This window comes from Phyllobates terribilis, unplaced genomic scaffold (genome assembly GCF_046119375.1).
Source record: "Phyllobates terribilis strain yellow unplaced genomic scaffold, ASM4611937v1 Scaffold_110__1_contigs__length_5578470, whole genome shotgun sequence".
NCBI lineage: Eukaryota > Metazoa > Chordata > Amphibia > Anura > Dendrobatidae > Phyllobates > Phyllobates terribilis.
Window position 1 is genome coordinate 5,398,846 of NW_027362870.1, and position 27,899 is coordinate 5,426,744.

Here is a 27,899-nt window from a genome sequence, read left to right on the forward strand (position 1 = left end):
CTGTATATATACACTGCACAGTGCCACTTCTCCTGTCCTGTATACTGGGTGTCATTCTCAGTATCTGTATTATTCTGTATATATACACTGCACAGTACCACTTCTCCTGTCCTGTATACTGGATGTAATTCTCACTATCTGTATTATTCTGTATATATACACTGCACAGTGCCACTTCTCTTGTCCTGTATACTGGGTGTAATTCTCAGTATCTGTATTATTCTGTATATATACACTGCACAGTACCACTTCTCCTGTCCTGTATATTGGGTGTAATTCTCACTATCTGTATTATTCTGTATATATACACTGCACAGTACCACTTCTCCTGTCCTGTATACTGGGTGTCATTCTCAGTATCTCTATTATTCTGTATATATACACTGCACAGTACTACTTCTCCTGTCCTGTATACTGGATGTAATTCTCACTATCTGTATTATTCTGTATATATACTCTGCACAGTACCACTTCTCCTGTTCTGCTGAAGAAGAGGTGGCATTGGCTTTGGGGAGGGTCAGTACTGATGGGTTTATTATTTTCTATGTCTACAATCCTATGGTTAAATAAAAATTAATCCTGAACAACTTGTTTAAAGGGGTTATCTGAAGTTTGGAAATTGTCCTCTATCATTGGGATATGGAATAATTTTCTGATTGCTGGGGGTCCAACAGCCGGGACCCCCACTGTTTCCGAGAACCAGGGATCTGAAGAGCTCTGGGTGAATGGAGCGGTAGTCGATCATTCGCATTGCAGCTCCATTCACACGTGGCTTAATAAACATCCCCTATAATGGAGTGGTGAGGGGCATGAACAAGAAAGCAAAATGTGCTGAAGTTTTCATTGTGCCTCAATGGGATGAGGGGGGCGGTGATTTGGTATGTGGGCTGGTGGGGTTTGTGTGACAGGCGTGCTTTTTCATTTTTCATCCCATTCCAGCCCTGATCTCTCTCTCTCTCTCTATATATATATATATATATATATATATATATATATATATATATATATATATATATATATATATATATATATATATAATTAAAATTCTTTTAAAAGCAGAAGTGTTAATATGTATTTTTTATCGCTTAGCAGAATGCAGAGTGAAGTTTGATAGATATAAGAAAATCTCAATAAATATAGAAGTTGTTTTTTTTTTTTATTAGGGATAGGGTAGAAGGATAAGGGATGAACAAAATCAGGGACAGAATCAGTAGACAAAATCATAGTCAGGAAGAAATCCGGATCAGATACCAGGTGATCAGTAAAAAAAGCCAAGTCAGGCGAGCAGTATGGATAGAGCGGAGCCTGGTGACAGAGGCATTACCGAAACAAGTCCGGGTAGAGATGTTACAGTTAGAAGGCCACAGGTAGATGGTGAAGGTCCTTCTTTACAGGTCCAGCAGTGATGGTGGATCAGCTGTACTCCGCTAGATGCGGAGCTTTTCCGTCTTTTAGATGACACTTGGGCAACAGCGACAGCATGCAAATGCACGAGCTGCCCTGGATAGTCCACGCCGGCAGGATGATAAGATCCGGCGGAAGATGGAACCTAAGAGAAGAGAAATACATACAATGTAAGTGATGGGACTCCATATTACATGATGCTACTGTGCGGTCAGTGTGGCCGGCCGGACAGCAGAGGAATCTTATTCACACAGATGTCCGGGGTCATTGTCAGCCATCATACATGTGACAATCCCATCACTGACAGATGACATCTGCTCCCCATGACTTATTCTCATCACTAACATCACACAACATGGAGATGATTCTCACACTTACCTCGTCTCTTTTTCCCCTTTTTCCCATTTTCTGAGTTTTGTTGGTCTATACTCAGATTCATTTCAGATTTTCTTTCCTCTTCAGTTGTAAATTCTGATGAGAAAGTAAAAAAACTCAGTAAAGAAATATTCTTATAGGATCTGCTTTGTGTACTGTATATAGAAGAATTGTTCTAGTCCTGTCCCCTATAGTCCTGATAATCTGGCATTGCATTATTATAGGACAGAATAAGTCCTATATACCGTTCATGACCTAATCTGAGGGGCATTAGATGTATCACTGATATGGAGCAGTAAGCGCCCTGTGTGCCGCCACGTGGTGCATCACTAATGAGCGATATTCTACTATAGGAGACGATGTCTCCTTATATTGAAGTGAGTTCCTGGATGCTAAAACGTATTTTACAGAATCCATGAAAACAATTCCTGGATAAAATTAAGGAAATAGAAATACAGTATGGGCCCATGGAAAAAATAATTGGGATCCATGAAACCTGGACAACATAGGAGACCTAATACAGAAAAACCAAATATTTGAGCCTTGAAGTCAACATTCACCTTTTGATGCTGTACATACATACCTGATGATGGGGACGAGGAGGGCAAGCTGTTTATAGCATTGTCGCTATCAGATTCAGAAAACGATTCTTTCTGCCTGTCAGGAAGAATCAGGGGGTCGGACCAGAAGACCCAGGAGGTAACTTCCAACTCTCCCATTCTATGATTTAAGAAAAACATGTAAATCACAAGTCAATGCAGAATAAAAGGGGTGGTCTCACTAGAAGAACACCGACTAGAGGGCCTAATAGGACATATGACTGTCATAGTGAGGAAGGTTTTATGCTCCAATCTACCTTCTATGGATCAGAGCGAAAAACAACTAGCAATAATGGCTGGCATGTCATACTACATCTCTCCTACAGTATGGGCAGCTCTAATACGCGTGAATGGCTGCAATTATGGGCTATTATCACCAACGGTTTCTGAAGCCAAAAGCACAATGACCGCTAATCATTGAGGCTGAATTTGATATTATGGTATTTATGTCCTATATTATATGTTGTGCATATATATCAGCCTGGAACTCCCATTAATGACCCCATAATCTACTCACATTTCTGAGATATTGGTTGCTGGCGTACACTCTGGAGGAGACTTCTGGTCCTCATCATTCATCGTTCTGGTAGTGATGGTACAGAGCTAAACATGGACAAAAACAAGATATGAAATACTTTTTTTTACTTTTAGAAGTCTTTTTTGTTTCACATATTTTGGATTTATTGATCACATACGGTACTTACTTTAGAAAGCCTTTCAGAAGATGATGTAAAATTTTGGAAGTCAAGGTTCTCATTGTTCTCACTTGTACCCTCCTCATCCTCTGAGACCGAATGGTCTATTTCAGAGTGATCTACAAAAGTAATGAAGTATTATTAGAGGTTGTTAGTATAAAACAGGCGTCATTTATCACAATATTAGTGGGTACTGATTATTACATTTTATGGAAGACAAGACAAACAGCCACTTAGTCTAGATTATGTCTTCTTCTACTTACCGATAAATAAGCTGTTGTCCACATCTGAGGCAAGCTGAGGAATGTACTCTGGCTTCTGACTTAGAAGGTTGTTAAAATCTAAGTCACTCAGGAATGGATGACTCTTGATCTCAAGTGATCCTCCTGGAAAAAGAACAAAACAAAAGTGATGTGGACATTGTCAGAGATTGCTTCACATCTGAACAGTTTAACTTAATCTGAATTAATGACATAACTGAGTCAACATGAAGGAAGAAGACTGAAAGTCATAGTGTGGAGAACTAGAAATGGACAATCTGATAGAGAAGTGTTGATCCTCAAGGACATGAGTGATAAGTGTGATAGGTGAATAGTATTATATCTCTTACCTGTCCCAAGTCTATCTGCAGGATTTGTTCTGAGCAGCTCAGTAATCAGGTTCTGTGCATTGGGAGTAGGAGCGGAATTACAATCCCAAATTATTTCACCTGTTATACAGAAAATAAAATCTCTTTACTGGACTGTAAGCTAAAGCAAAGTAAACACCTAAACCAATGTAACTGATCAAAGCAATGGTCGGATCATTCCACTTACCAATGACAATCCTGTCATAAAGCTCAGCTACAGAATCTCCATCAAATGGTACAGATCCCGTGAGAAATTTATGTAGGATTATCCCCATTGACCACCAGTCAACAGGTCTTCCATAGCCTTCTTTGAGGATGACCTCTGGGGCGATGTAATATGGGGTGCCACATAACTGGAAAACAACAGAAGATAAAGATGAAAATGATAAAATTGTTATTATAACACGTTCTCGCCATAAAAACACAATGACAAAAGATAAAATATCAATGGAAACGTTCTCTAGAAATGAAGAATGTAGAGAAGACACAATAGTGTGAAGAGATTTGTAAAGAAAAAAAAACATATGCCAAAGGCAAGGTGAACAGATGGGGTATATTAGTTAACCAAATACCAAAGCAAAACAAAGAAAACCCCTTAAAATAGAATCTTTAATAGCTACATTTAAAAGCACCCATATCAATATATGAAGACAAAATGCATAAAATGTACAATATATGGGTAGTGGGATAAACGTAGGATAATTGACATGCAGGCTTGCCCTAGAGATCCCAAATGGGCTGAAATCCCGCCTGCCAGTGGAGGTTGACACCCTAGCTAATCGGTTTGGCGCCCCCCTCCACATCGGCACTCCCTCCGTGACCCTATCCACCCCTAGACAGACATACACATATACAGATAATGATGAAAGGCAGACAGTCATGTCGCTGCTAACATGCTGAATGAAAAAAAGGCAATATTCAATGTATCAATTATATGGAAACAGGGAAGCTGATATAATGTAGTTCCACTAGTACAGATAGGATATCAAATGCACCAATCTATACACAATTCAGTATGATATATAAACCATCATTCAGAAGCCTATTATAGATACATAAAGTACATTAGTGCTGGCAATTACGGGCAACAAGAACAATATTATAAAAGCACGTGTGCTCAATTAACGGTAAACATAGGAACATAAATATGTCCAAAGTAGTAACAAGTCACCTATATAATGACATTGAGCATGAAGATAATAGTCTAGGACAGACGGTACATATAGACAACCTCAAAACCACCCTGGCTAATCTATAATCAGGACTGATCTACACAGGACACGTCCAAATGTTGGGACAGAGCATTATCCAGTGTGCGAATTACAAAAAAAAGTTGCCAAAAAAGCATTTTAGTCAGCAGTAACCAGAGGACTTATCTGTAAATTGTCCCAACACGTTTCTCCCCCTCCTAATTTGGGGTTCATCAGGGGATCATATTAGGAGATAGCCACAATGAGTCAGTGGACAGACGCGGGAGATAAATACACCCCGATCGGAGAATACTGCTGCCGCCACATTTTATGGATTTTGTCTTTATATATTGATATGGGTGCTTTTAAATGTATCTATTAAAAGTTATATTTAAGGTCTTTCTTTGCTTTGGTCCTTGGAGATTTGTAAAGAACAAGCTAAATTCCTGTAAGTGTTACCCACCTCACGGTCCAGGAACTCCCTGGTGATGTCCTCCGCTAATTCCTTGTAGGTGTTGGTTTTTGGTATCATGACACCAACTTTTGAAATCCCAAAATCGGTAACTTTTATGTGTCCAGCAGATGTAATCAGGAGGCTGTGGAAGAGAAGATGGTTTTAGCCTCACAGACCGTATGATAATAAATGATAACTTCCCCCCTTTATTATACTACGAGGGGCACTTACTTATCCGGCTTCAGGTCTCTGTGCACCACACCGTAGCTATGGAGGTATTCCACAGCAAGAACCGCTTCTCCAAAGTATAAGCGGGCCAAGGGGACAGATAGAGGACCCCTGGTGCTTAGGAGGGTCTCACAGTCACCACCTATAGAAGAAAGGAAATATGACCGGTGTGTGGTTTATACAGCAGATCACCATGATGTATAATGGGAAGTGAGCGGAGACATTGGGATAGGAGAGAATATAAACAGATATAATGTATAGTGCACATAATATTAGTCTGAATCGATGGAGAAATGTCCTCCATGTAACTAATAACATAAAGTGATGTCACATCTCGTCTACAGCTGGAGATACTGACATGCTCAGTGCGGACTTACAGGGAGATCACACAGACAGTGGCGGACAGAGAAATCTCAGGGCCCCATAGCAAAAGTTCTAACTGCACGCCCCTTCAAAAAAAACCCTTACTGAAGTCAATCGATGTTCTCAACAGCAATACACCTTTTATAGCCATTTTAGCATATGATGCTCCCAAAAATGCCCCCACCCACAGACTGAGTTAGATATCCCCACAGTGAAATCTTAATCCAGTTTCACCTTACAGATATAATGTAGCGCCTGTCTATAATGTCCCCACTCAGTATGAGGCCAGTCACAGCCCCCTACTCAGTATAATGGCGCCCACAGCCCCCCCTACTTAATATAATGGCCCCCATAGCCCCTCAGACAATATAATGGTCTCCACCACTGCCCACTCAGTATGATGGCCCCCAAAGCCAATCAAACAGAATTAGGATCCCCACACAGAATAAGGACCCCCACTGCACACCACTCAATATGAGGACCCCCAGGGGGTGTAGGGGCATGTACAGTCACCAACTCAATATAGCGGCATTCACAGTCCCCTATAGCCCCTCACACGGCACACCATTCAGTATTATGGTACCCACAACCCTCAATTCTCAGTATTATGGCTTCCACCAATCTCGCAATTCAGTATTATGCCCCCACCAGCCCAACAACTAAGTATAATTGCTCTCACCAGCCCCACCACTCAGTATTATGGCCCTCAGCAGCCCCACCACTCAGTGTTATTGCCCCCAACAGTCCCTCCACTTAGTAGTAAGGCACACAATAGCCCCACTACTCAGTATTATGGCCCCCACCAGCCTCAACACTCAGTATTATGGCCCTCACCAGCCCCACCACTCATTGTTACGGCCCCTACCAGCCCCACCACTTAGTAGTAAGGCACCCACCACTCAGTACTACCACCTCCACCAGCCCCACCTCTCAGTATTATGGCCCCCACCAGTATCAACACTCAGTATTATCGCTCTCACCAACCCCACTACTCAGAATTATGGCCCTTATTAGCCCCACCACTCAGTGTTATGGCCCCCACCAGCCCCACCACTTAGTAGTAAGGCACCCACCAGCCCCACCATTCAGTACTATAGCCCCCACCAGCCCTACCTCTCAGTATTATGGCCCCCACCACTACTTAGTGTTATGGCCCCCACCAGCCTCACCATTTAGAATTATCGCCCTCACCAGCCTCACCACTCAGTATTATGGCCCCAACCAGCCCTACTACTCAGCATATGGTCTCCACCTGCCCCATCACTCAGTGTTATGGCCCCCACCAGCCCCACCTGTGCAGTGTAAGTACTGAGACTCCACACTACAGATGCAATATTGTGGCGACATCGAAGAACCTGCAGTACACGGAGTCTCGAACCCATCTGCGGAGGCTGAATGGTGGATTTAGGAACCTTTGGCTCCCTGATCCACCATTGTTTTCATCGGTATTCATATTCTGACAATGTGAATACCACTGAAATTGTGATGACAGGTGGTGGAATGGGGCCCAGTGCCGAGCGGTGCCAGGCCCGATCTGACTCACTGGCACCATAGCACTGCTGCACACAGATCAATGAATTTCCAGGCATCTTGGTAATAGAAAACCTACAGTAAATGCACTGTGAGGATGTAACTGTCCTAATTATCCTAATTATAAGAGCAGTGATAAGATGTAAGCAGACATGGGCTGAATATACTACAATATACATGTCCTACCTCCTACATACTCCATGACCATACACAGGTGAGATTTTGTTGGAAAGGAGCAGAGCATGGAGACCACGAAGGGACAATCTGCGAATGTTAGGATGTCCCTCTCCAGAAAGGCCAATGCCACTCTTTTTGGAGTGTTCAGGTTTCGCTTGAACATTTTCTTCAAAGCAAAGATCTGGTGTGAGTCTTTATGGTGCGCTAAGTAGACGGCACTGGAGAGAAAGAGAATCAATGGTTAGAATGAATCTTTACTACAAGAACATCTATAGAAGTCATTATATAATGTTTTGTACTAATGTTTAATGCTAGAAGTCTGTCCGTCACTGGAAATCCATGTCTAGAATTTGATAAAAGATCACTACATAGATCACCTATGGGAGGTGTCCACAATGCCACGTCCGCCGGAGCCCTCACCCAGGTCACATTACAGGTGAGAGAATCTACTGAAATTATTCTTGGGCAGATTCACTACATTAGACCAGTAGATACGATTCAGTGCAAATAAAAGTTGGTCCAAATTAAAAGTGCTCCAATTGCCATAACATGACGTTAATTATGCTCCCGCATACCCCAAGACATAACAACATAATAAATGGAGGGGAGCGAAGGAGTTACAAAAAATGAAACCCATTATAGCCACTTGTCCTCTGTGCCAGTCTTTATTGCTGAGACCAGGGAGTAGACTCACATGGTCATGGTGGAGGTTGGGGGGTGCAGATGTCATTGATGAAATTTCGTGTCACCCCCTCACTTGACCATGTGTTGCCAATTACTCTTATCAGTTCGCTAATGGATTCCGAAAAGAACAGACCGGTGCGGAGGAGGGGGAAGCTCTGATGGGGGTGGCAGTGTAAGAACAGATGAGGGTCTAGGACAGGCAGGTGTAATATATTATTCTATTTTAATCCCTTTCCTTAATAGTTTGTTTTCCTACAGATCATATAATTTCCCTATGATAACACTGAAGGGAAGAGCACAGAGTCTGGAGCATTGTCATTGGGAACCTTGAGAAATGTGGATTATGCCAACAGAAAACTCACCCAAAACTTCCACTGCTGATCAGTTTGGATGTCCCATAGTCGCTCTTATGCGGCTGTCTTGACGGGGTCAATGATTTGATCACGCTCTATAAAAGAATAAGAAATTATATAAAGATATAGAAGCTGCTGGAAAAAAGCTCCAGATGCAAAAACGTCTCCCTTCTGTCATCTCCTCTTAGAATAGAGACATCCCATGGTTATATGGGGACAATACTGGAGGTGTCATTCACACCCCATAATCTGGTGATACACCGACATCTCTCTCCATGATACTTACACCGTCAGATTCTTGGATCTCCGGGATCTCACAGATTCTACTGTCAGCATCCGCCAACACAGTTGTTTCTAAAAGAGTGAAAAAATGATGAAGAAATAAAATGTATTAGACAATATTAATCCTACATATATATTACAACAATATAACTCAGACATGACAAGATGTCTGTAAATGGGAATAATACTTATTATATAGGGATTCTAAATATGAGAACGTACGGAGCATCCATGAATAAACGTAATGGAAATGATGGAGGACCCCCCAATCATCACATGAATGAGAACCCCCCCCCACCCTCGCTGTACATGTGAGTGATGGTAAGAGAGCTGAAGCGTAGGAGCCATATGCAGATTATCCTGGAAGTGCACTGGGGGCGTGTCACAGTATGGATTTCTTCTTCCACGCCCCCAGTGCACTTCCATGCTGATTTGTATACGGCTTCTACATTAGATTTCCCTTGACTGAGACATTGGATTTCTGCAAAAAATTATTACAGAGAAATGGCCAGTACAGTCATTCCACAATATGCAAAAATGTGCTGACAGGTTCCCATTACACAGAATATACAGAGTAAATGTAAGATTATTCCTTGTTCTCTATAATATCTGGATATTTCTTGTAGGAGGTCGGGTGATCGGCTTACCTGTAGTCAGATCGCTGTTCAGTCCCGGGATTAGATTTTGCTCGTCTTTGGTGTCGCCTTCTGCTGTTTCCTGATAGATATAATATATATAATTAACATGTGGAACCTTACACTAAATCATCACATAGATAAATCAGGAAGGACTAAACCTGCATTTACAGATGCAGCCAATTGTAACTGTACAAATCAGACGTGTGCTAGAGAAGATGACGGCTCCTTACCAGGCGTTCCAATGAGCGGGCCGGACGCTCCAGTACACACAGGACTTTTTCGGCCAGGTCTTTAATAAAAGCCAAATCTCCATATTGAGATCTTTCTTCAGCCTACAAAGAGGAAAAGAAACAAAAAGGAAAATTTTGAGATGAGAAAGGTCACAATGGAGGAGGCCGCCATTGTATGTGACATTTGCTCCTCTCTGCAGATACAATAACTCTGGGGACTCATCGTGTTTTATATTGGAGGAAAGAAACTTCTATCCCACCATTATCTATAATATAACCAGGGATGGGTCCTTCTTTCCGAAGCCTCTATAGACTGCGCAAGCGCACTGTACCTGCACAATGTGGCCGCAGACAGAAGAACACATCCAGACCGGGAGGAGGACGGGGATGGAGGAGGAGTGTGGTGCCAGAAATAGAGGTATGCATCATTTCATCATGGCTATGGGGGGTCTCCTGCTAAAAGTGGGGAGGCTATGGAGGCAGTGGCGTACCGCCAATGGCGGCAGGCCACGCCACTGCTATGGGGCCCGTGAGCCGGGGGGGGGGCCCATAGCAGTCGCCTGCACCGTGTATGCCCCGCATCGGGGCCCTTGCAACAGGCTCCGCTCCCAGGCCCGGCGTTAGCACCCGGGCAAGTGCCAGGTCCCTGAGCAGGCAGGGGGCCCCACTCCGCTCAGGGCCCCGGCACAATACTTACCTCTCCCCGTGCCTCCGCAGCTCCGGTGTCTTCCGCGTCCTGTGCTGTGACGTCTCAGGTTAGAGGGTGGGATGACGTCTTTCCACCACACCCTCTGCTGAGCAGTCACAGTGCAGAGCGGGAAGACAGCGACGCTGAGGAGTCCGGAGCAGAGCAGCGGCAGCAGGTGAGGTGAGTATGTCATTTTTTTTTTTTTTTTAATGTATGGAGGCCTGGGGCCCATACACTATATAAGGGCTCGTACACTGTATGGAGCACTATATGGGGGCCAGTATTCTGTATGGAGGACTATATGGGGGCCCATACACTGTGTGGAGGACTATATGAGGGGCAGTATACTGTATGGATGACTATATGGGGGCCAGTATTCTGTAGGGAGGACTATATGGGGGCCCATACACTGCGTGGAGGACTATATGAGGGCCAGTATACTGTATTGAGGACTATATGGGACTATATGGGGGCCAGTACACTGTATGGAGGACTATATGGGGGCCAGTATTCTCTATGGGGGCCAGTATTCTGTATGGAGGACTATATGGGGGCCAATATACTGTATGGAGGACTATATGGGGGCCAATACACTGTATGGAGGGCTATATTGGGACCCATACACTGTGTGGAGGACTATATGAGGCCAGTATTCTCTATAGAGGACTATAAGGAGGCCGGTATACTGTATGGAGGACTATATGGGGGCCAGTACACTATATGGAGGACTATATGCAGGCCAGTATACTGTATGGAGAGGACTATATGGGGGCCAGTATTCTGTATGAAGAATGTCTTATACTGTGTGGAGGACCATAGGGAGTGCATTATACTGTGTGGAGGACCATAGGGAGTGCATTATACTGTGTGGAGGACCATAGGGAGTGCATTATACTGCGTGGAGGACCATAGGGAGTGCATTATACTGTGTGGAGGACCATAGGGAGTGCATTATACTGTGTGGAGGACCATGGCGAGTGCATTATACTGTGTGGAGGACCATGGCGAGTGCATTATACTGTGTGGAGGACCATGGCGAGTGCATTATACTGTGTGGAGAGGTGTGGGGCCATTATACTACATGGAGGGCTGTGTGGGGGTCACAGTTGAGGGATCATACTGTGTTGGAGTCACCATACTTTGCCTTGAGAGTTGAGGTGGGGTACGGTAGAGTTATTATACTGTGCATGTGGAGGAATTCACCATGGGGGTAACATACTGTGTTTAGGGGGGGCACTGTTGTTGGCATCATACCTTATGGGGAAATAAAAGAGGAATCTAGGACTTCAGCAGGAGAAAAATTACTGTGTAAAGGCTGGAAAGTTATGAGATATGCTCTTCCTTGACCCCCGACAATTTTCACTTTTTTGGAGGGGCTCCATTTAGCGCTTCTGCTATGGGGTCCCATGATTCCTATGTACGCCCCTGTATGGAGGTCTCCTGCTGGACGTGGGGAGGCAATGGGGGTCTCCTGCTGGATGTGGGGAGGCTATGGGGGTCTCCTGCTGGACGTGCGGAGGCTATGGGGGTCTCCTGCTGGACATGCAGAGGCTATGGGGGTCTCCTGCTGGACATGCAGAGGCTATGGGGGTCTCCTGCTGGACGTGCGGAGGCTCTGGGGGTCTCCTGCTGGACGTGCAGAGGCTCTGGGGGTCTCCTGCTGGACGTGCAGAGGCTATGGGGGTCTCCTGCAGGACGTGCAGAGGCTATGGGGGTCTCCTGCTGGACATGCGGAGGCTATGGGGGTCTCCTGCTGGACGTGCGGAGGCTCTGGGGGTCTCCTGCTGGACGTGCAGAGGCTCTGGGGGTCTCCTGCTGGACGTGCAGAGGCTATGGGGGTCTCCTGCTGGACGTGCGGAGGCTCTGGGGGTCTCCTGCTGGACGTGCAGAGGCTCTGGGGGTCTCCTGCTGGACGTGCAGAGGCTCTGGGGGTCTCCTGCTGGACGTGCAGAGGCTATGGGGGTCTCCTGCAGGACGTGCGGAGGCTATGGGGGTCTCCTGCTGGACGTAGGGAGGCCATGGGGGATCTCCTGCTCGATGCGTTGAGGCTATGATTGTCTCCTGCTGGATGTGGGGTGGTTATGGGGGTCTCTTGCTGGACATGGGGAGTCTATGGGGGTCTCCTGCTGGACGTGGGGAGGCTTTGAGGGTCTCCTGCTGGACCGGGGAAGGCTATGGGGGTCTCCTGCTAGACGTGCAAATGCTATGGGGGTCTTCTGCTGGACGTGGGGAGGCTATCTGGGTCTCTTGCTGGATGTGCGGAGGCTATGGAAGTCTCCTGCTGGACATGCGGATGCTAAGGGGGTCTCCTGCTGGAGAGGTGGAGGCTATGGAGGTCTCCTGCTGGACGTGGGGAGTCTATGGGGGTCTGCTGCTCGACGTGCAGAGGCTATGGGGTCTCCTGCTGGATGTGGGGAGGCTATAGGAGTCTCCTACTGGATGTGGGGAGGCTATGGGGGTCTCCTGCTGGACATGAGGAGTTTATGGGGTTCTACTGCTGTACATGGGGAGGTTATGCGGTATCTTGCTCAATGCATTGAGGCTATGGGGGTCTCCTGCTGGACGTGTGGAGGCTATGAGGGTCTCCTGCTGGACGTGAGAAGTCTATGGGAGTCTCCTGCTGGACGTGCAGAGGCTATGGGAGTCTCCTGCTGGACATGCAGAGGATATGGGGGTCTCCTGCTGGACGTGAGGAGGCTATGGGGGTCTCCTGCTGGATGTGCGGAGGCTATGGGGGTCTCCTGCTGGACGTGTGGAGGCTATGGGGTCTCCTGCTGGATGTATGGAGGCTATGGGGGTCTCCTGCTGGAGGTGGGGAGGCTATGCGGGTCTCCTGCTGGACATGCGGAGGCTATGGGGGTCTCCTGCTGGATGTATGGAGGCTATGGGGGTGTCCTGCTGGATGTGGGGAGGCTATGGGGGTCTCCTGCTGGATGTGCGGAGGTTATGGGGGTCTCCTGCTGGATGTGTGGAGGCTATGGGGGTCTCCTGCTGGACGTGGGAAGGCTATGGGGGTCTCCTTCTGGATGTGGGGAGGCTATGAGGGTCTCCTGGTGGACCAGGGGAGGCTATGGGGGTCTCCTGCTGGATGTGCGGAGGCTATGAGGTTCTCCTGCTGGACATGGGGAGGCTATGGGGTCTCCTGCTGGATGTGTGGAGGCTAAAGGGGTCTCCTTCTGGACGTGGGGAGGCTATGGGGTTCTCCTGCTGGACATGGGGAGGCTATGGGGGTCTCCTGCTCTATGCATTGAGGCTATGAGGGTCGCCTGCTGGATGTGGGGAGGCTATGGGGGTCTCTTGCTGGATGTGGGGAGGTTATGAGGGTCTCCTGCTGGACCACGGGAGGCTATGGGGTCTCCTGCTAGACCTGCGGAGGCTATGGGGGTTTCCTGCTGGACGTGGGGAGGCTATAGGGGTCTCCTGCTCGATGCATTGAGGCTATGGGGGTCTCCTGCTGGACGTGTGGAGGCTATGGGGTCTCCTGCTGGATGTATGGAGGCTATGGGGGTCTCCTGCTGGAGGTGGGGAGGCTATGCGGGTCTCCTGCTGGACATGCGGAGGCTATGGGGGTCTCCTGCTGGATGTATGGAGGCTATGGGGGTGTCCTGCTGGATGTGGGGAGGCTATGGGGGTCTCCTGCTGGATGTGCGGAGGTTATGGGGGTCTCCTGCTGGATGTGTGGAGGCTATGGGGGTCTCCTGCTGGACGTGGGAAGGCTATGGGGGTCTCCTTCTGGATGTGGGGAGGCTATGAGGGTCTCCTGGTGGACCAGGGGAGGCTATGGGGGTCTCCTGCTGGATGTGCGGAGGCTATGAGGTTCTCCTGCTGGACATGGGGAGGCTATGGGGTCTCCTGCTGGATGTGTGGAGGCTAAAGGGGTCTCCTTCTGGACGTGGGGAGGCTATGGGGTTCTCCTGCTGGACATGGGGAGGCTATGGGGGTCTCCTGCTCTATGCATTGAGGCTATGAGGGTCGCCTGCTGGATGTGGGGAGGCTATGGGGGTCTCTTGCTGGATGTGGGGAGGTTATGAGGGTCTCCTGCTGGACCACGGGAGGCTATGGGGTCTCCTGCTAGACCTGCGGAGGCTATGGGGGTTTCCTGCTGGACGTGGGGAGGCTATAGGGGTCTCCTGCTCGATGCATTGAGGCTATGTGGGTCTCCTGCTGGATGTGTGGAGGCTCTGGGGGTCTCCTGATGGACGTGGGGAGGCTATGGGGGTCTCCTGCTGGATGTGGGGAGGCTATGAGGGTCTCCTGCTGGACCGGGGGAGACTATGGGGGTCTCCTGCTAGACGTGTGGAGGCTATAGGGGTCTCCTGCTGGACGTGGGTAGGTTATAGGGGTCTCCTGCTTTATGCATTGAGGCTATGGGGGTCTCCTGCTGGATGCAGGGAGGCTATGGGGGTCTTCTGCTGGATGTGGGGAGGCTATGGGGGTCTCCTGTTGGAGGTGGGGGGCTATGGGGGTCTCCTGCTGGAGGTGGGGAGGTTATGGGGTTCTCCTGCTGGACATGGGGAGGGTATGGGGGTCTTCTGCTGGACGTGGGGAGGCTATGGGGGGTCTCCTGTTGGAGGTGGGGAGGCTATGGGGGTCTCCTGCTGGACGTGTTTAGGCTATGGGGGTCTCCTGATTGACATGGGGAGGCTATGGGGGTCTCCTTCTGGACGTGGGGAGGCTATGAGGGTCTCCTGCTGGACCGGGGGAGACTATGGGGGTCTCCTGTTAGACGTGCGGAGGCTATAGGGGTCTCCTGCTGGACGTGGGGAGGTTATAGGGGTCTCCTGCTTGATGCATTGAGGCTATGGGGGTCTCCTGCTGGACGTAGGGAGGCTATGAGGGTCTCCTGCTGGATGTGGGGTGGCTATGGGGGTCTCTTGCTGGACGTGGGGAGTTTATGAGAGTCTCCTGCTGGACGTAGGGAGGCTATGGGGGTCTCCTGCTGGACGTAGGGAGGCTATGGGGGTCTTCTGCTGGACGTGGGGAGGCTATGGGGGTCTCCTGTTGGAGGTGGGGGGGCTATGGGGGTCTCCTGCTGGAGGTGGGGAGGTTATGGGGTTCTCCTGCTGGACGTGGGGAGGGTATGGGGGTCTCCTGCTGGACGTGGGGAGGCTATGGGGGTTTGCGTGTGCGCATACTACGCTATCCGGCTGCATTTTATTGAAGACACTCTATGTGTGAATTCGCAGACACAGTCTTTAAAAAAATGGTGCCGAAATTGTACCAATAAAAATGCTTGTCACCAGGGTGTAGAACGGGTTCAATAGCTAGTTATCTATATGGAGAAGTTTTGTGCGGAGCGTCCGCTATTTACCTGCTGCAGTAATGTCCTGATGTTATGAAGTAAATCCGTCACATACTCTGAGGTGAGATGACCTTGTTGGTGTTTGGTCAGGCAGTTCCTTACTAGCTGCACCACCAGCCGGTGAGTGAAGCTGAGAACGCCATCGGGTGGTAGAAGCACAATGTTAGGGCGATTGTTGATAAGAATACCCCATAGTGCTTGTACCTGAAAATTATCCAGAAAAAATCCGGCCATAGTGAGAAACTGTAAGTGCGCTCAGTAACTAGCTATGGAGCCAAAATGGCACCCGCTACCCTGTGTACATTGTAGAAGTAGTGACTGTGAGCTGTGATGTCATAATGGGCGAGCATCACCAGTGATGTCATGATGGAATCTTGTGATAGAATCTTCATGAGGCGACTCTGCACAAACAGATGCTGCCGAGCAATGTGTACAGTGGAAACTCCATAGAATAAAATCCATCTCCATGTTATCATGACCGTTCTCTTTTATTTCCAGTTAGAACACAACCAGTATAAGGGTATGTTCACACGCTGCATTTTTTGTTCAACAAAAACCAAACTGGTGGCAGGAAAAACACTGAGTAAAATACGCACGTTTTTGCTGTGTTTTTAATTGTTTTTTTTCTCATTCATTTGAATTGGTGAAAAACGCTGCAACGACCCTAAAAGGATTGACAAGCTGCAGAATACAAAAAACACTAGAAAAGAAACGCAGCATGTGAATGAGACTTCAGAAATCTCATTCACTAAGCTCGTACTTTAAAGTGCAGTGTTATTGCCGCAGAAAAACAGCCAATTGTGAACACACCCAAAAGATATACTCAGTCATATGGGAAATAATGTGTAGGTTTATTCCTCATTTGTCTTTTTTTTCTCCATAGAACATTTTAGTTTACTATTAACAACTGTGACAAATATTGAAGGTATTGAAGAATTAATAAAAAGTGATAAATCATTTACATCATTGTCATTGATCGTTGTGTCTTTATAAAGTTCAATCCTTTACCTTGTTGTGTTTAGGTCGCGAGATCGTGCAGCTGCAGGAGCGGTGAGCCGCTGTCAGAGTCGGCCAGACTCCCTATAAAGCCGGTTTCACACGTCCATATATTTCCAGTACCGGAAAGGAAAAAACGGTACCAGAGATATCCGTGTCCCGTGTGTCCCTGTTTGTCACACGTGTGGCAACAGTGTGCCGCATCAGGATCACACGTACCGGCACCTGGGAATTAGCGTTACATTTTAGTGGGTTTGATATGGTTATTTCTGCTAACATCCATCCACAGTTTTAGTAAAGTGCCGTGAGCAGCAGAAAGTGCACACAGTGTAAGATCCTCACCATGGTCCTCCACACAGTGTAAGACTCTCGCCATGGTCCTCCACACAGTATAAGACACTCGCCATGGTCCTCCACGCAGATTAATGCACTCCCTAAGGTCCTCCACACAGTATAATGCACTCCCTAAGGTCCTCCACACAGTATAATGAACTCCCTATGGTTCTCCACACAGTATAATGAACTCCCTATGGTTCTCCACACAGTATAATGAACTCCCTATGGTTCTCCACACAATACATTGCACTCCCTATGGTCTTCCACTAAGTATAATGCACTCCCTATGGTCCTCCATGCAGTAAAATGCACTCCCTATGGTCCTCCATGCAGTATAATGAACTCCCTATGGTCTTCCACGCAGTATAGTTCACTCCCTATGGTCTTCCACACAGTATAATGCACTCCCTATGGTCTTCCACACAGTATAACGTACTCCCTATGGTCCTCCACACAGTATAATGCACACCCTATGGTCCTCCACACAGTATAATGCACACCCCATGGTCCTCCACACAGTATAATGCACTCGCCATGGTCCTGCACACAGTATAATGCACTCCCCATGGTCCTGTACGCAGTATAGTGCAGCCCCCCAAAGAGTAAAATGCGGTCCCCCACCATAGGGTAAAATGCAGCCCCAGTCCTCCAGTTTTATCAGTACTCACTGATTTATAAATAAATACATACTTACCGCTCCTCGTTCCCTGCTGCTTCAGTCTCTGCAGCTGATCACCTCAGCAGCTGCCAGCTCCACTGTCTGGCACAGCGTGGCGCGTCATCATGCCGCTGCGTCAGACGCAGAGGAGGAATGATGGGAGAGGGAGTGCCACATGAAGCTCCCTCCTCCATCATTGCTTTCAACCAGGGCCGGCTCCAGGTTTTCGTGGGCCCTGGGCGAAAGGGTCTCAGTGGGCCCCTGTAACACTGTAAAATAATACTCTTTCTGTATTATTTTTTTCTACTGAGGACTTCGCAAAGTATCAATATCACAATATTCTTATTAAAAAAATGTATCTATTTATTCTTGGATTGTCCATTAAATAGAATCAGATTGCAGCAGGTACATACAATAATTAGTTATAAAGTAATTGTCCATTTGTCCATAATTAGCTTAATTGTTGAGATTCACCCATCTTTCCTTGGATCCTGGCTGGTAAATCATGTCTTTGTCCAGCACGTGTCCAGGCCTACATGTCATCTGTTTCTCAGCATGAAGATTCTTCTTCTGTGTCTTGTGGGGTGGGAAGAGCAAGAGAGCCCCCCCTTTCTGTACCATGGGCTTTTATAGCCAGTCGTATGGACACCTGTTCTACATATGGTAGTGAACACACAAATAGCGCATGTCAACTAGACACGATGGCTGAGGCATAGAACTCAGATTTAAGAAAAATGATTATCGATTATTAATTATTTAACATTCCCCCCTTTTTGAGGATAAAAAGGACTGAAAAATCCTCAAAAGAAGACAGGTTTATCATTAGGATAACAATCATTTTTTCTTTCCTTCTTCCTTGGCAATATCATTACATTTCCATAATAATAATATTGATATTATTATTATTATTATTAATATCAATATCTGATTGTTGTTATATAATGATGTGAATTCATGTTATGGTAAGCAGTGACTAATATTCATTTAATATGTATAATTATACTTCCCTATATCTAAATTGAAGCAATCGCGGGTCCAATCGTCATCGTCTGATGTCATCGGGTCGTCGTCTCGTCTTTTTCTTGGTTCTTTTATAACACAGTCTTTAGATGAAAACTCCTTTGAAATAAATGATAGCGTGTAGATATTGTACAGTCCATAATTGTATTCATCATTGTGCAGTCTATAAACTGTGCTCTTTATTAGAAAGATCATGTGTGTCAGATGATAAGAAAACAAAGTCCATGGATGAAATGTAGCTTTAATATCTGTGTGATGTCACCTGGACTTACGTTGGATATTCTGGAATCTTCCGTGTCGTCCGCACTGGTCTCGTGTCACTTTTGGAACAGATGTGACGTCTTTGGTCAGTAAAGCAAGGGTTAACTTGACACTTCCCTGCTTTATATAGCCCCATAACCAGTACTCAGTCCTTTATATACAGGACACATATGCCAGGTATTACCTGTTCACCAGCTTTCATTGAAGCGTTGCAGGTGATAAGAAACCACTGGAACGTGATGAAACTTGAGCACAACCCAGTTCATATAGGATCATCGTCCTCTGCCGTCCCGGTGATCAGTGGTGTGAATTGTATCTGACACAGTCTATTATCACTCAGCATTCACACCTGTTACCTTCTGAGACTTCCGGATATCGGTTGCTTCTTCTTGTAACTTTTGAGAGTCTCTTTGATTTATAAATATGAAAAGTCTTTATTAAGATAGAATTCATAATTGCGATGTCTTGATTGAAGTCTTCATTCCCTAATCTGATACCAAATCTGGCAACTTTCCTAACCTATAATATCACAGCGTACCATAGCAATCAATAATATCCATCTAATTATTATCAAAACATTAAAATAAATTATGTTTGGAATAATAAACAATAATAGATAATAATTCATTATTAATCAAGTTCTCCATATGATAGAACATTTTTATGTCATAGGGGTAATTACCTTTTCCAACCCATAGGTGTCAGTGTGTTTTGAAACGAGTGTTTATATCTTTATTAAACCAATAATACCAAAGAATGTATACTGCTGAACTAAAATGAATAAATATATGAATGTAAGAATGAATAAATGAATGAATTGTTGTGTTTACTCAGAAAATGTAAACATTTTTCTTATATTAATTCATATCATTATATTTGATGAAGCAATATTCTTGTACTTGACATTACCCCATTAAATATTAATGTGTTTTCTCAATTGAAATCTTGAACTGAATTAAAATCAAAAATTGAGAATTAAAAATGAAAAATGGAAAAATAAGAAAATAAGTAAGAATACAATTTTAAAAATGAAAAATAAAATTAAGAGTAAAAATAAGAATAAAAATAAAAATAAGGCCTTTAAATTGTAATGACAAATGCAGAGTAATTATATTCTCCATAAAAAATACCCTTATATCTCCATTATCTGGATGATTTCATATTTGTCATAACCTTGTATCACCAAAAAATTATTAAACTATGCAACTTTGCATGTAATACCCTTCTTAATTATATCATTGTACCTTATTATTGTTTTACCTTTATTAAAATGTGTGGAAAATAAGTATTGATCAAAAGTGATTATGTAATCAGGATCAAAAACACATTTTCCCCCTTAATACCAAAAAATATTATTTTATAAAATTTATGTATATATCAGAACCAAATTAAAATAATTATTCTTCTAGAAATATTTTGCATAAATTTCATATCGATGAGTAGCATAGATTTGTCTAAAGAGAGGTGTGTACCTATTTAGGTAACCATTAAAAATAATATCATAGTTATTCAAGAATATTATCATGTGGAAAATTATTCTAAATGTAAATTTGCTTTGTAAACCATTTGATGTGTGGTTGCTCTTATCCACTATTAGTTAAATCAAGAAATAATAATTATTAAAGAAATATAGAAATATATATATGTAGATAATACCTAATTATGTATTATAATTTCCTCAGAATTAAATATATTTTTGTACCTTCACATAAAGAAACATTTTTTTTTTTTCCAAACATACAAACATACGAGGCCTCTGTCACATCAATCACACTTAGCAGCTGCTGATTTACTCATCTGTCACCTTCACTCTGACATTCACAGATCTGTTCAACTCAAACATTCCACATATGAAGTTTTATATATATATATATATATATATATATATATATATATATATATATATATATATATATATATATATATATATATATATATATATATTTAACCCAAAATTGTATCCCAATTTATTAATGCGCATTGTAAACTATCAGTTAAATTGAATATCTTTATATTTCTTTGAATATTCCCCAAGTACATATTATATAATATGAGAGTAAGTCACTGGAATTTCAGACACTTGAAAAAACTCTTGACTTAGATTCTTTTTTCACTGGCTGCCAGGTTTTAGGTTACATCAGCTGAAAATAGAATGAATGGGATCTATACTATTAGCTCAAAGTTCAAAGGCCGCAGCTGTCACACGTCATGCTGTAAAGCTACTTGTTATAACGAACACTTCATGCACAGAAAATATTAATTCATAAGTGCTACACATAATAATTAGAGATGAGCGTTGTTCTACTCGAACTGTTCGCCAATCTCAAATTCGAGCTGTTTTGGGCGGTGTTCGAGCCGGTCGGCGAACACGAACAATTTGAGAAAAATTTGGCTGTTCGAGGTTATGTTCGATAACTGTTCGTGCACCAAAATCATAACTGGATTTTTTCTCAGTAATGATGAAAATTAATGTTAATACGCAGTTTGAGTGTACAGCGGGTGGGGGGAGGGGCAGGGGATGGATCTCTGCAGGAACAATGAAGATCTCCATTTTTTTTTTTCTCTTTCCCGCATTTACAGTGGGGAGGTGCAATCTGTCAGCCTATCATCAGCGCACACACGGAGCGAAGTGCTTTTTTTCACACAAGCAAGGGAATGTGTCATTGGCAGTGTATGTCACATGTCCTTGCCCTATAAGACCAAGCCATTTTCCCCGTCGCCACCATTTTCTCACTGCTGCAGCTGCGTGTTAGACGGCACCGCTGTTGCTGTGTGCGCTATGCCTTGTTAATTTCAAGCCAATTTTCGCACAAATCTACAGCTAGCTTGGGAGTAGGGAATAGTTGTGATTGCAGTCCTTTTAAGGACTAGGTTACAGCATTTCCTACGACTTTTATCAGGCAGGTCTGTGCTCTTAAATAGATAGATTGTGGGAGTAAAGACTAATTGTAATTGGAGTCCTTTTCAGGACTAGGTTACATCAGTTCCTATCAGTTTTTGCCAGGCAGGTCTGTGCCAGTGCTGTGCAAGTTTTTTTCACAGCATTTGGCTGAATCTAGCAAAGCTAATCCTTTTTGGCCTATTGCAGAGTGTGTTAGTCAGTGGAGTAGCCTATCTGTGTTGCAAGATATACCACCTGTGTATAGAATACCAATTTTTTTACTGCACCTAGTGAAGTAAAATCTTTTGGGCATAGCATCATTCTATTAGTCCATCTATACTGACCTCCATCAGGTTGCAAATTGAATATATTTTTTTCTGCATCTAGCTCTGAAAAAATATTGGGCTTCTAGCTGTGTGTGGGACTTGTTCTATTAATCCATCTATACTGACCTCCATCAGGTTGCAAATTGAATATATTTTTTTCTGCATCTAGCTCTGAAAAAATATTGGGCTTCTAGCTGTGTGTGGGACTTGTTGTATTAGTCCATCTATACTGACCTCCATCAGGTTGCAAACTGAATATATTTTTTTCTGCATCTACCTCTGAAAAAATATTGGGCTTCTAGCTGTGTGTGGGACTTGTTCTATTAATCCATCTATACAGACCTCCATCAGATTGCAAACTGAATATATTTTTTTCTGCATCTACCTCTGAAAAAATATTGGGCTTCTAGCTGTGTGTGGGACTTGTTGTATTAGTCCATCTATACTGACCTCCATCAGGTTGCAAACTGAATATATTTTTTTCTGCATCTACCTCTGAAAAAATATTGGGCTTCTAGCTGTGTGTGGGACTTGTTCTATTAATCCATCTATACAGACCTCCATCAGGTTGCAAACTGAATATATTTTTTTCTGCATCTACCTCTGAAAAAATATTGGGCTTCTAGCTGTGTGTGGGACTTGTTGTATTAGTCCATCTATACTGACCTCCATCAGGTTGCAAACTGAATATATTTTTTTCTGCATCTACCTCTGAAAAAATATTGGGCTTCTAGCTGTGTGTGGGACTTGTTCTATTAATCCATCTATACAGACCTCCATCAGGTTGCAAACTGAATATATTTTTTTCTGCATCTACCTCTGAAAAAATATGTGGCCTTCTAGCAGTGTGTGGGACTTTCTCTATTAGTCCATCTATACTGACCTCCATCAGGTTGCAAACTGAATATAATTTTTTTCTGCATCTAGCTCTGAAAAAATATTTGGCCTTCTAGCAGTGTGTGGGACTTTCTCTATTAGTCCATCTATACTGACCTCCATCAGGTTGCAAATTAAAAATAATTTTTATCTGCATCTAGCTCTGAAAAAATATTTGGGCTTCTAGCCGTGTGTGGGACATGTTCTATTAATCCATCTATACAGACCTCCATCAGGTTGCAAACTGAATATAATTTTTTTCTGCATCTAGCTCTGAAAAAATATTTGGCCTTCTAGCAGTGTGTGGGACTTGTTCTATTAGTCCACCTATACTGACCTCCATCAGGTTGCAAATTCAAAATAATTTTTTGTCTGCATCTAGCTCTGAAAAAATATTTGGCCTCCTAGCAGTGTGTGGGACTTTCTCTATTAGTCCATCTATACTGACCTCCATCAGGTTGCAAACTGAATATATTTTTTTTCTGCATCTACCTCTGAAAAAATATTGGGCTTGTAGCTGTGTGTGGGACTTGTTCTATTAATCCATCTATACAGACCTCCATCAGGTTGCAAACTGAATATAATTTTTTTCTGCATCTAACCCAGCCAATAGTTTTGGCCTAATACCACAGTTTGGCCACTCAGCTCTGCTCGGTTCCCATCCATTGTTTTTTTGTGCAAACAACTCCAGAGTTGTGAATTAGTTAACCACCAAAATGAGTGGAAAAAGGCCTGCTGCTGGTGGAAAGGGGAATAGGCGTGTTGGGAAGGGGAAAAAAGGTTGTGTCCGTGGGGTAGGTGTTAAAGCAACAGTAACATCTGCAGAAGAAAGACCATCTTCCAGCCAAACTAAAATGTCTACTTCTTTTAGCGGACAATGTGATAAGATCCCTTTCTTACGGCCACGCCAATCGCTACAAATTCCAGATGAGGCACAAAAACAGCAGGTGCTTCAACGGATATCAAGTGCTCCTTTAAGTGGGCTCTCCTCCACATCAACTTCAACATCACAAATACTCCAGTCCTCAAAGGTGTCACCCCAATCGCACTTGCTTCCTCACAGCTCCCAAATCTCCAGCTGCCCGTCTGAGTATGAGGTAGAACAGATGGTTGAGTCTGCAGAGCTGTTTACTCATACTATAGCCTGGGACTCAGAGGTTGACTCCAGCGCTTCTGTGAATCCAGACGAGGAAATGATCTGCACTGATGCCCAGAATCTTTATGAGTCGGATCCAGGACCAGACGCAGAAGGTTCTGACCATAATGTAGACCCTCATTCCCAAACTGTAACTCCTGTTGGTGGAGACAATGAGGAAGACGATGATAAGACTCAAATACCTGATTGGAGCGACAACGTTAGTTTTTTGTCAGGGCAGGAACAGGTTGGCTCTGAGGACGACGGGTGTGATAACGCACAGGGTGATGATGATGAGGTTGGAGATCCCACTTACTGTCAACCCACAGTCAGCCAAAAGATGAGGTCAGCAGAGGAGGAAGATGCTAGTGACGACGAGGTCAGGTTGCGCCTTCCTGGACAGAGACGTAGTACTGGAAGCACGTCAACAACTGCATCCTCAAACACAACTCTGCCTCTCACCACAAGTCGTGGTGGCTCTTCAGGTCGCATGGGTGCTAAGCCTTGCATAGCCTGGGCATTTTTTCAGATCGATAAAGATGACCCAACTCGTGTTATCTGTAACATTTGTCAGCAAAAGCTAAGTAGAGGCCAAAAAATACATAGTTTGAGTACTTCATGCATGAACCGGCACATGGACATGAAGCATAAGTTGCAGTGGGAAGCTCAGTGTGCTACAATGCGGCCTAGCCGGCCGGGCCAACCACCGTCTGCCATATCTTGTGCATCTGCGGCCTCTTCATCCTCTGTGACTGGGGGGACAGCAGTCACACCTGTTTTGGGGCGCAGACCTGCCACCTCTTTACCCGCAACAGCCAGCGTGATTGGCAGGTCATCATTTTCTTTGGAGGTGGTAACACCAGCTGGTGTTGAGCGCTGTCCGACATCGATAGCACCACCTTTGGATCAAGGCAACCTAACATGTCCGCCTGCATCTTCCTCACAGACCGGCAGTTTGCCGGGGACACCCTTATCAACCCCGTCTAAGCACAATAGCCAGCCCTCGGTCCCTCAGATGTGGACAAGTAAAAGACCATTTCCTCCTAGCCATGAGAAAGCTAAGAGGTTGAATTTCACCATCTGCAAGCTCTTGGCTACAGAAATGCTGCCTTTCCGCCTGGTGGACACAGAGGATTTTCGAGACCTTATGTCCGTCGCAGTGCCCCAGTACCAGATGCCCAGTCGGCACTACTTCTCAAAGAAAGGTGTGCCTGCGCTCCACCAGCATGTCGCACACAACATCACCGCTTCTTTGAGAAACTCTGTGTGTGACAGGGTGCATTTCACCACAGACACTTGGACGAGTAGGCATGCACAGGGGCGTTACATGTCGCTGACTGGGCACTGGGTAACTATGGTGACAGCAGGACAAGGGGCTGCTGTCCAAGTCTTGCCGTCCCCACGAGTTGTGCGTCAATCCTCTTTATGTCAAAGTTCCTCCACTGCTTCTGCCTCCTCAACCTCCTCTCGGTCTTCCACCTGCACTCAAAGCCTGTCTGGTCATGCCACAAGCTTTCTAACTGCGCAGAAGGGATCCTGCACACCTCCTTACTATGCTGGCAGTAGGGCTCAACGTCATCAGGCGGTTTTTACATTGAAATGTCTGGGAAATGTGAGTCACACAGCTGAGGAGTTGTGGTCAGCTCTGGAGAACCAATTTCATGAATGGTTGTCTCCACTGGACCTGAAACCAGGGAAGGCCGTGTGCGACAATGCTGCAAACCTGGGTGCGGCCCTTCGCCGGGGCAATGTCACACACGTGCCTTGTATGGCTCACGTGTTGAACCTGGTTGTCCAGCAATTTTTAGCCCACTATCCCAGACTAGATGGCCTTCTGCAGAGGGCACGGTCGCTGTGTGCTCACTTCCGCCGTTCGCATCCCGCAGCTCAGCGACTTACATCTCTACAGAAGTCGTTGGGCCTGCCACTTCACCGGCTAAAATGCGATGTGCCTACCCGGTGGAATTCAACTCTGCACATGTTGCAGCGACTGTGGCAGCACCGACAAGCCCTGGTGCAATACGTTCTGACGTATAGCCTGGGCCAACGAGATTCAGAGGTGGGGCAAATCACGCTGGAGGAGTGGTCTCAGATCAGGGACCTATGCACCCTTCTGCACAGTTTTGAAATGGCGACGAAGATGTTTAGTGCTGACGATGCCATTATCAGCATGACTATTCCGGTGATTTACATGCTGGAGCACATGTTAAACAGAATTCGGAGCCAGGTGGTGGCACAAGAGGAGGTGGAGGAAGTAGAGGAGGAGGAGTTGTATGCGGAAGGGCTAACATCTGCAAGGTCCAGACGGTCGGCAGCACCAAGGCGGCAGGCATGTGAGGGTGGGGGAGATGGTTTTACCAGGGCGCATGGTAGCAGCCAAACTAGTGAGGAAGGTGCAGGAGCCCAGGAAGAAGTGGAGGACGAACTGATGGAAGACTCATCAGATGAGGGAGACCTTGATCACATTTCTGTTGTGCGAGGTTGGGGGGAGAGGACAGAGGAAGGAAGCATGATTGTTACCTCGCCACCAACACAACAGGGACTTGGTGCTCCTGGATGCGCAACACACATGAGTGCCTTCTTGCTGCACTACCTGCAACATGACCCTCGAATTGTGAGAATTAGAAATAATCCTGACTACTGGGTTGCCACACTGTTAGATCCCCGGTACAAAAGTAAATTTGCAGAAATTATTCCTGCCATAGAAAGGGATGCACGCATGCAGGAGTATCAGCAGAGACTGTTGCAGAATCTTACATGTGCTTTTCCACAAAATACCAGTGGTGCACGTAGTGAATCTCACAGTTCCAACTTGCCAACCGTGGGACCGTCAAGTGTTCAGCACTCAAACCGTAACAGAACCACAGTATCTGCTGGTAACATCAATTTTGCGGAATCATTTCACCACTTTTTTAGCCCATCCTTTGCAAGGCCACAGGAGACAAGAAGTCTGACACATAGTCAATGCCTAGAGACGATGGTACAGGAGTATCTCCAAGTAAACATTGAAGCCATGACTGTGTCACTGGACCCTTGCTCTTTTTGGGCTTCCAATCTGGATAAATGGCCGGAGCTAGCCACTTACGCCTTGGAGATCTTGTCATGCCCTGCAGCCAGCGTTCTGTCTGAACGTGTGTTCAGCGCTGCTGGTGGTGTGCTGACAGATAAGCGCACGCGGCTCTCCACTGATAATGTAGACAGACTCACGTTCATAAAGATGAACAAATCATGGATCCGAAACGACTTTTCTACCCCTGTGTCATCCTGGGGAGAGTAAAAGCTTGATGATTGGTTAAAATCACCCTACCAACCATTTTAAGCTTTCAAATTACTAATCATGTTTATCTGTATCTTGGCTGGAAAATAATTTGGGCTTTGTAGCAGTGTGCAGCACTGATTCTATTAGGTCATCTATAATAAGCTCCACCAGATTTAAAATTACTAATCATGTTTATCTGTATCTTGACTGGAAAATAATTTGGGCTTTGTAGCAGTGTGCAGCACTGATCCTATTAGGCCATCTATACTAAAGCTTCACCAGATTTAAAATTAATAATAATTTTTAGCTGCATCTAGCCCGGAAAATAATT

At 45.1% G+C, this 27,899-nt stretch overlaps 1 protein-coding gene and 1 long non-coding RNA gene across 2 annotated transcripts in view; both read right to left on the reverse strand.

Moving 5' to 3' along the window:
• Positions 1 to 1,203: 1,203 nt before the first annotated feature.
• LOC141201389 (microtubule-associated serine/threonine-protein kinase 3-like) lies at positions 1,204 to 7,525 on the reverse strand. Its single transcript, XM_073663384.1, has 11 exons — positions 7,480 to 7,525; positions 5,577 to 5,715; positions 5,355 to 5,487; positions 3,889 to 4,054; positions 3,684 to 3,782; positions 3,337 to 3,459; positions 3,083 to 3,192; positions 2,896 to 2,981; positions 2,363 to 2,499; positions 1,783 to 1,875; positions 1,204 to 1,549 (listed from the first exon to the last, which is right to left on the reverse strand). The coding sequence occupies exons 1-11, from the start codon at positions 7,523 to 7,525 to the stop codon at positions 1,452 to 1,454; spliced, it is 1,230 nt and encodes a 409-aa protein (XP_073519485.1). The 3' UTR covers positions 1,204 to 1,451.
• A 140-nt stretch (positions 7,526 to 7,665) lies between these two features.
• The window catches only part of LOC141201385 (uncharacterized), a 36,136-nt gene continuing 15,902 nt past the window's right edge, over positions 7,666 to 27,899 (reverse strand). The window contains exons 2-6 of the long non-coding RNA XR_012272936.1: positions 9,831 to 9,932; positions 9,610 to 9,679; positions 8,967 to 9,034; positions 8,690 to 8,775; positions 7,666 to 7,861 (exon numbers count right to left, since the gene is read on the reverse strand). This is a non-coding gene — a long non-coding RNA (uncharacterized lncRNA). The remainder of the gene's footprint in view (positions 7,862 to 8,689; positions 8,776 to 8,966; positions 9,035 to 9,609; positions 9,680 to 9,830; positions 9,933 to 27,899) is intronic.

Bases quoted from the DNA above. Each gene is read 5' to 3' on its own strand.
- LOC141201389 (XM_073663384.1), bottom strand. From the start codon at position 7,525: ATGCCTGGAAATTCATTGATCTGTGTGCAGCAGTGCTATGGTGCCA. The intron at 2,982-3,082 runs GTAAGTACCGTA...GTCCATGTTTAG, and splicing joins CTTCTGAAAGGCTTTCTAAA to CTCTGTACCATCACTACCAG. The intron at 2,500-2,895 runs GTGAGTAGATTA...CTTAAATCATAG, and splicing joins GCAACCAATATCTCAGAAAT to AATGGGAGAGTTGGAAGTTA.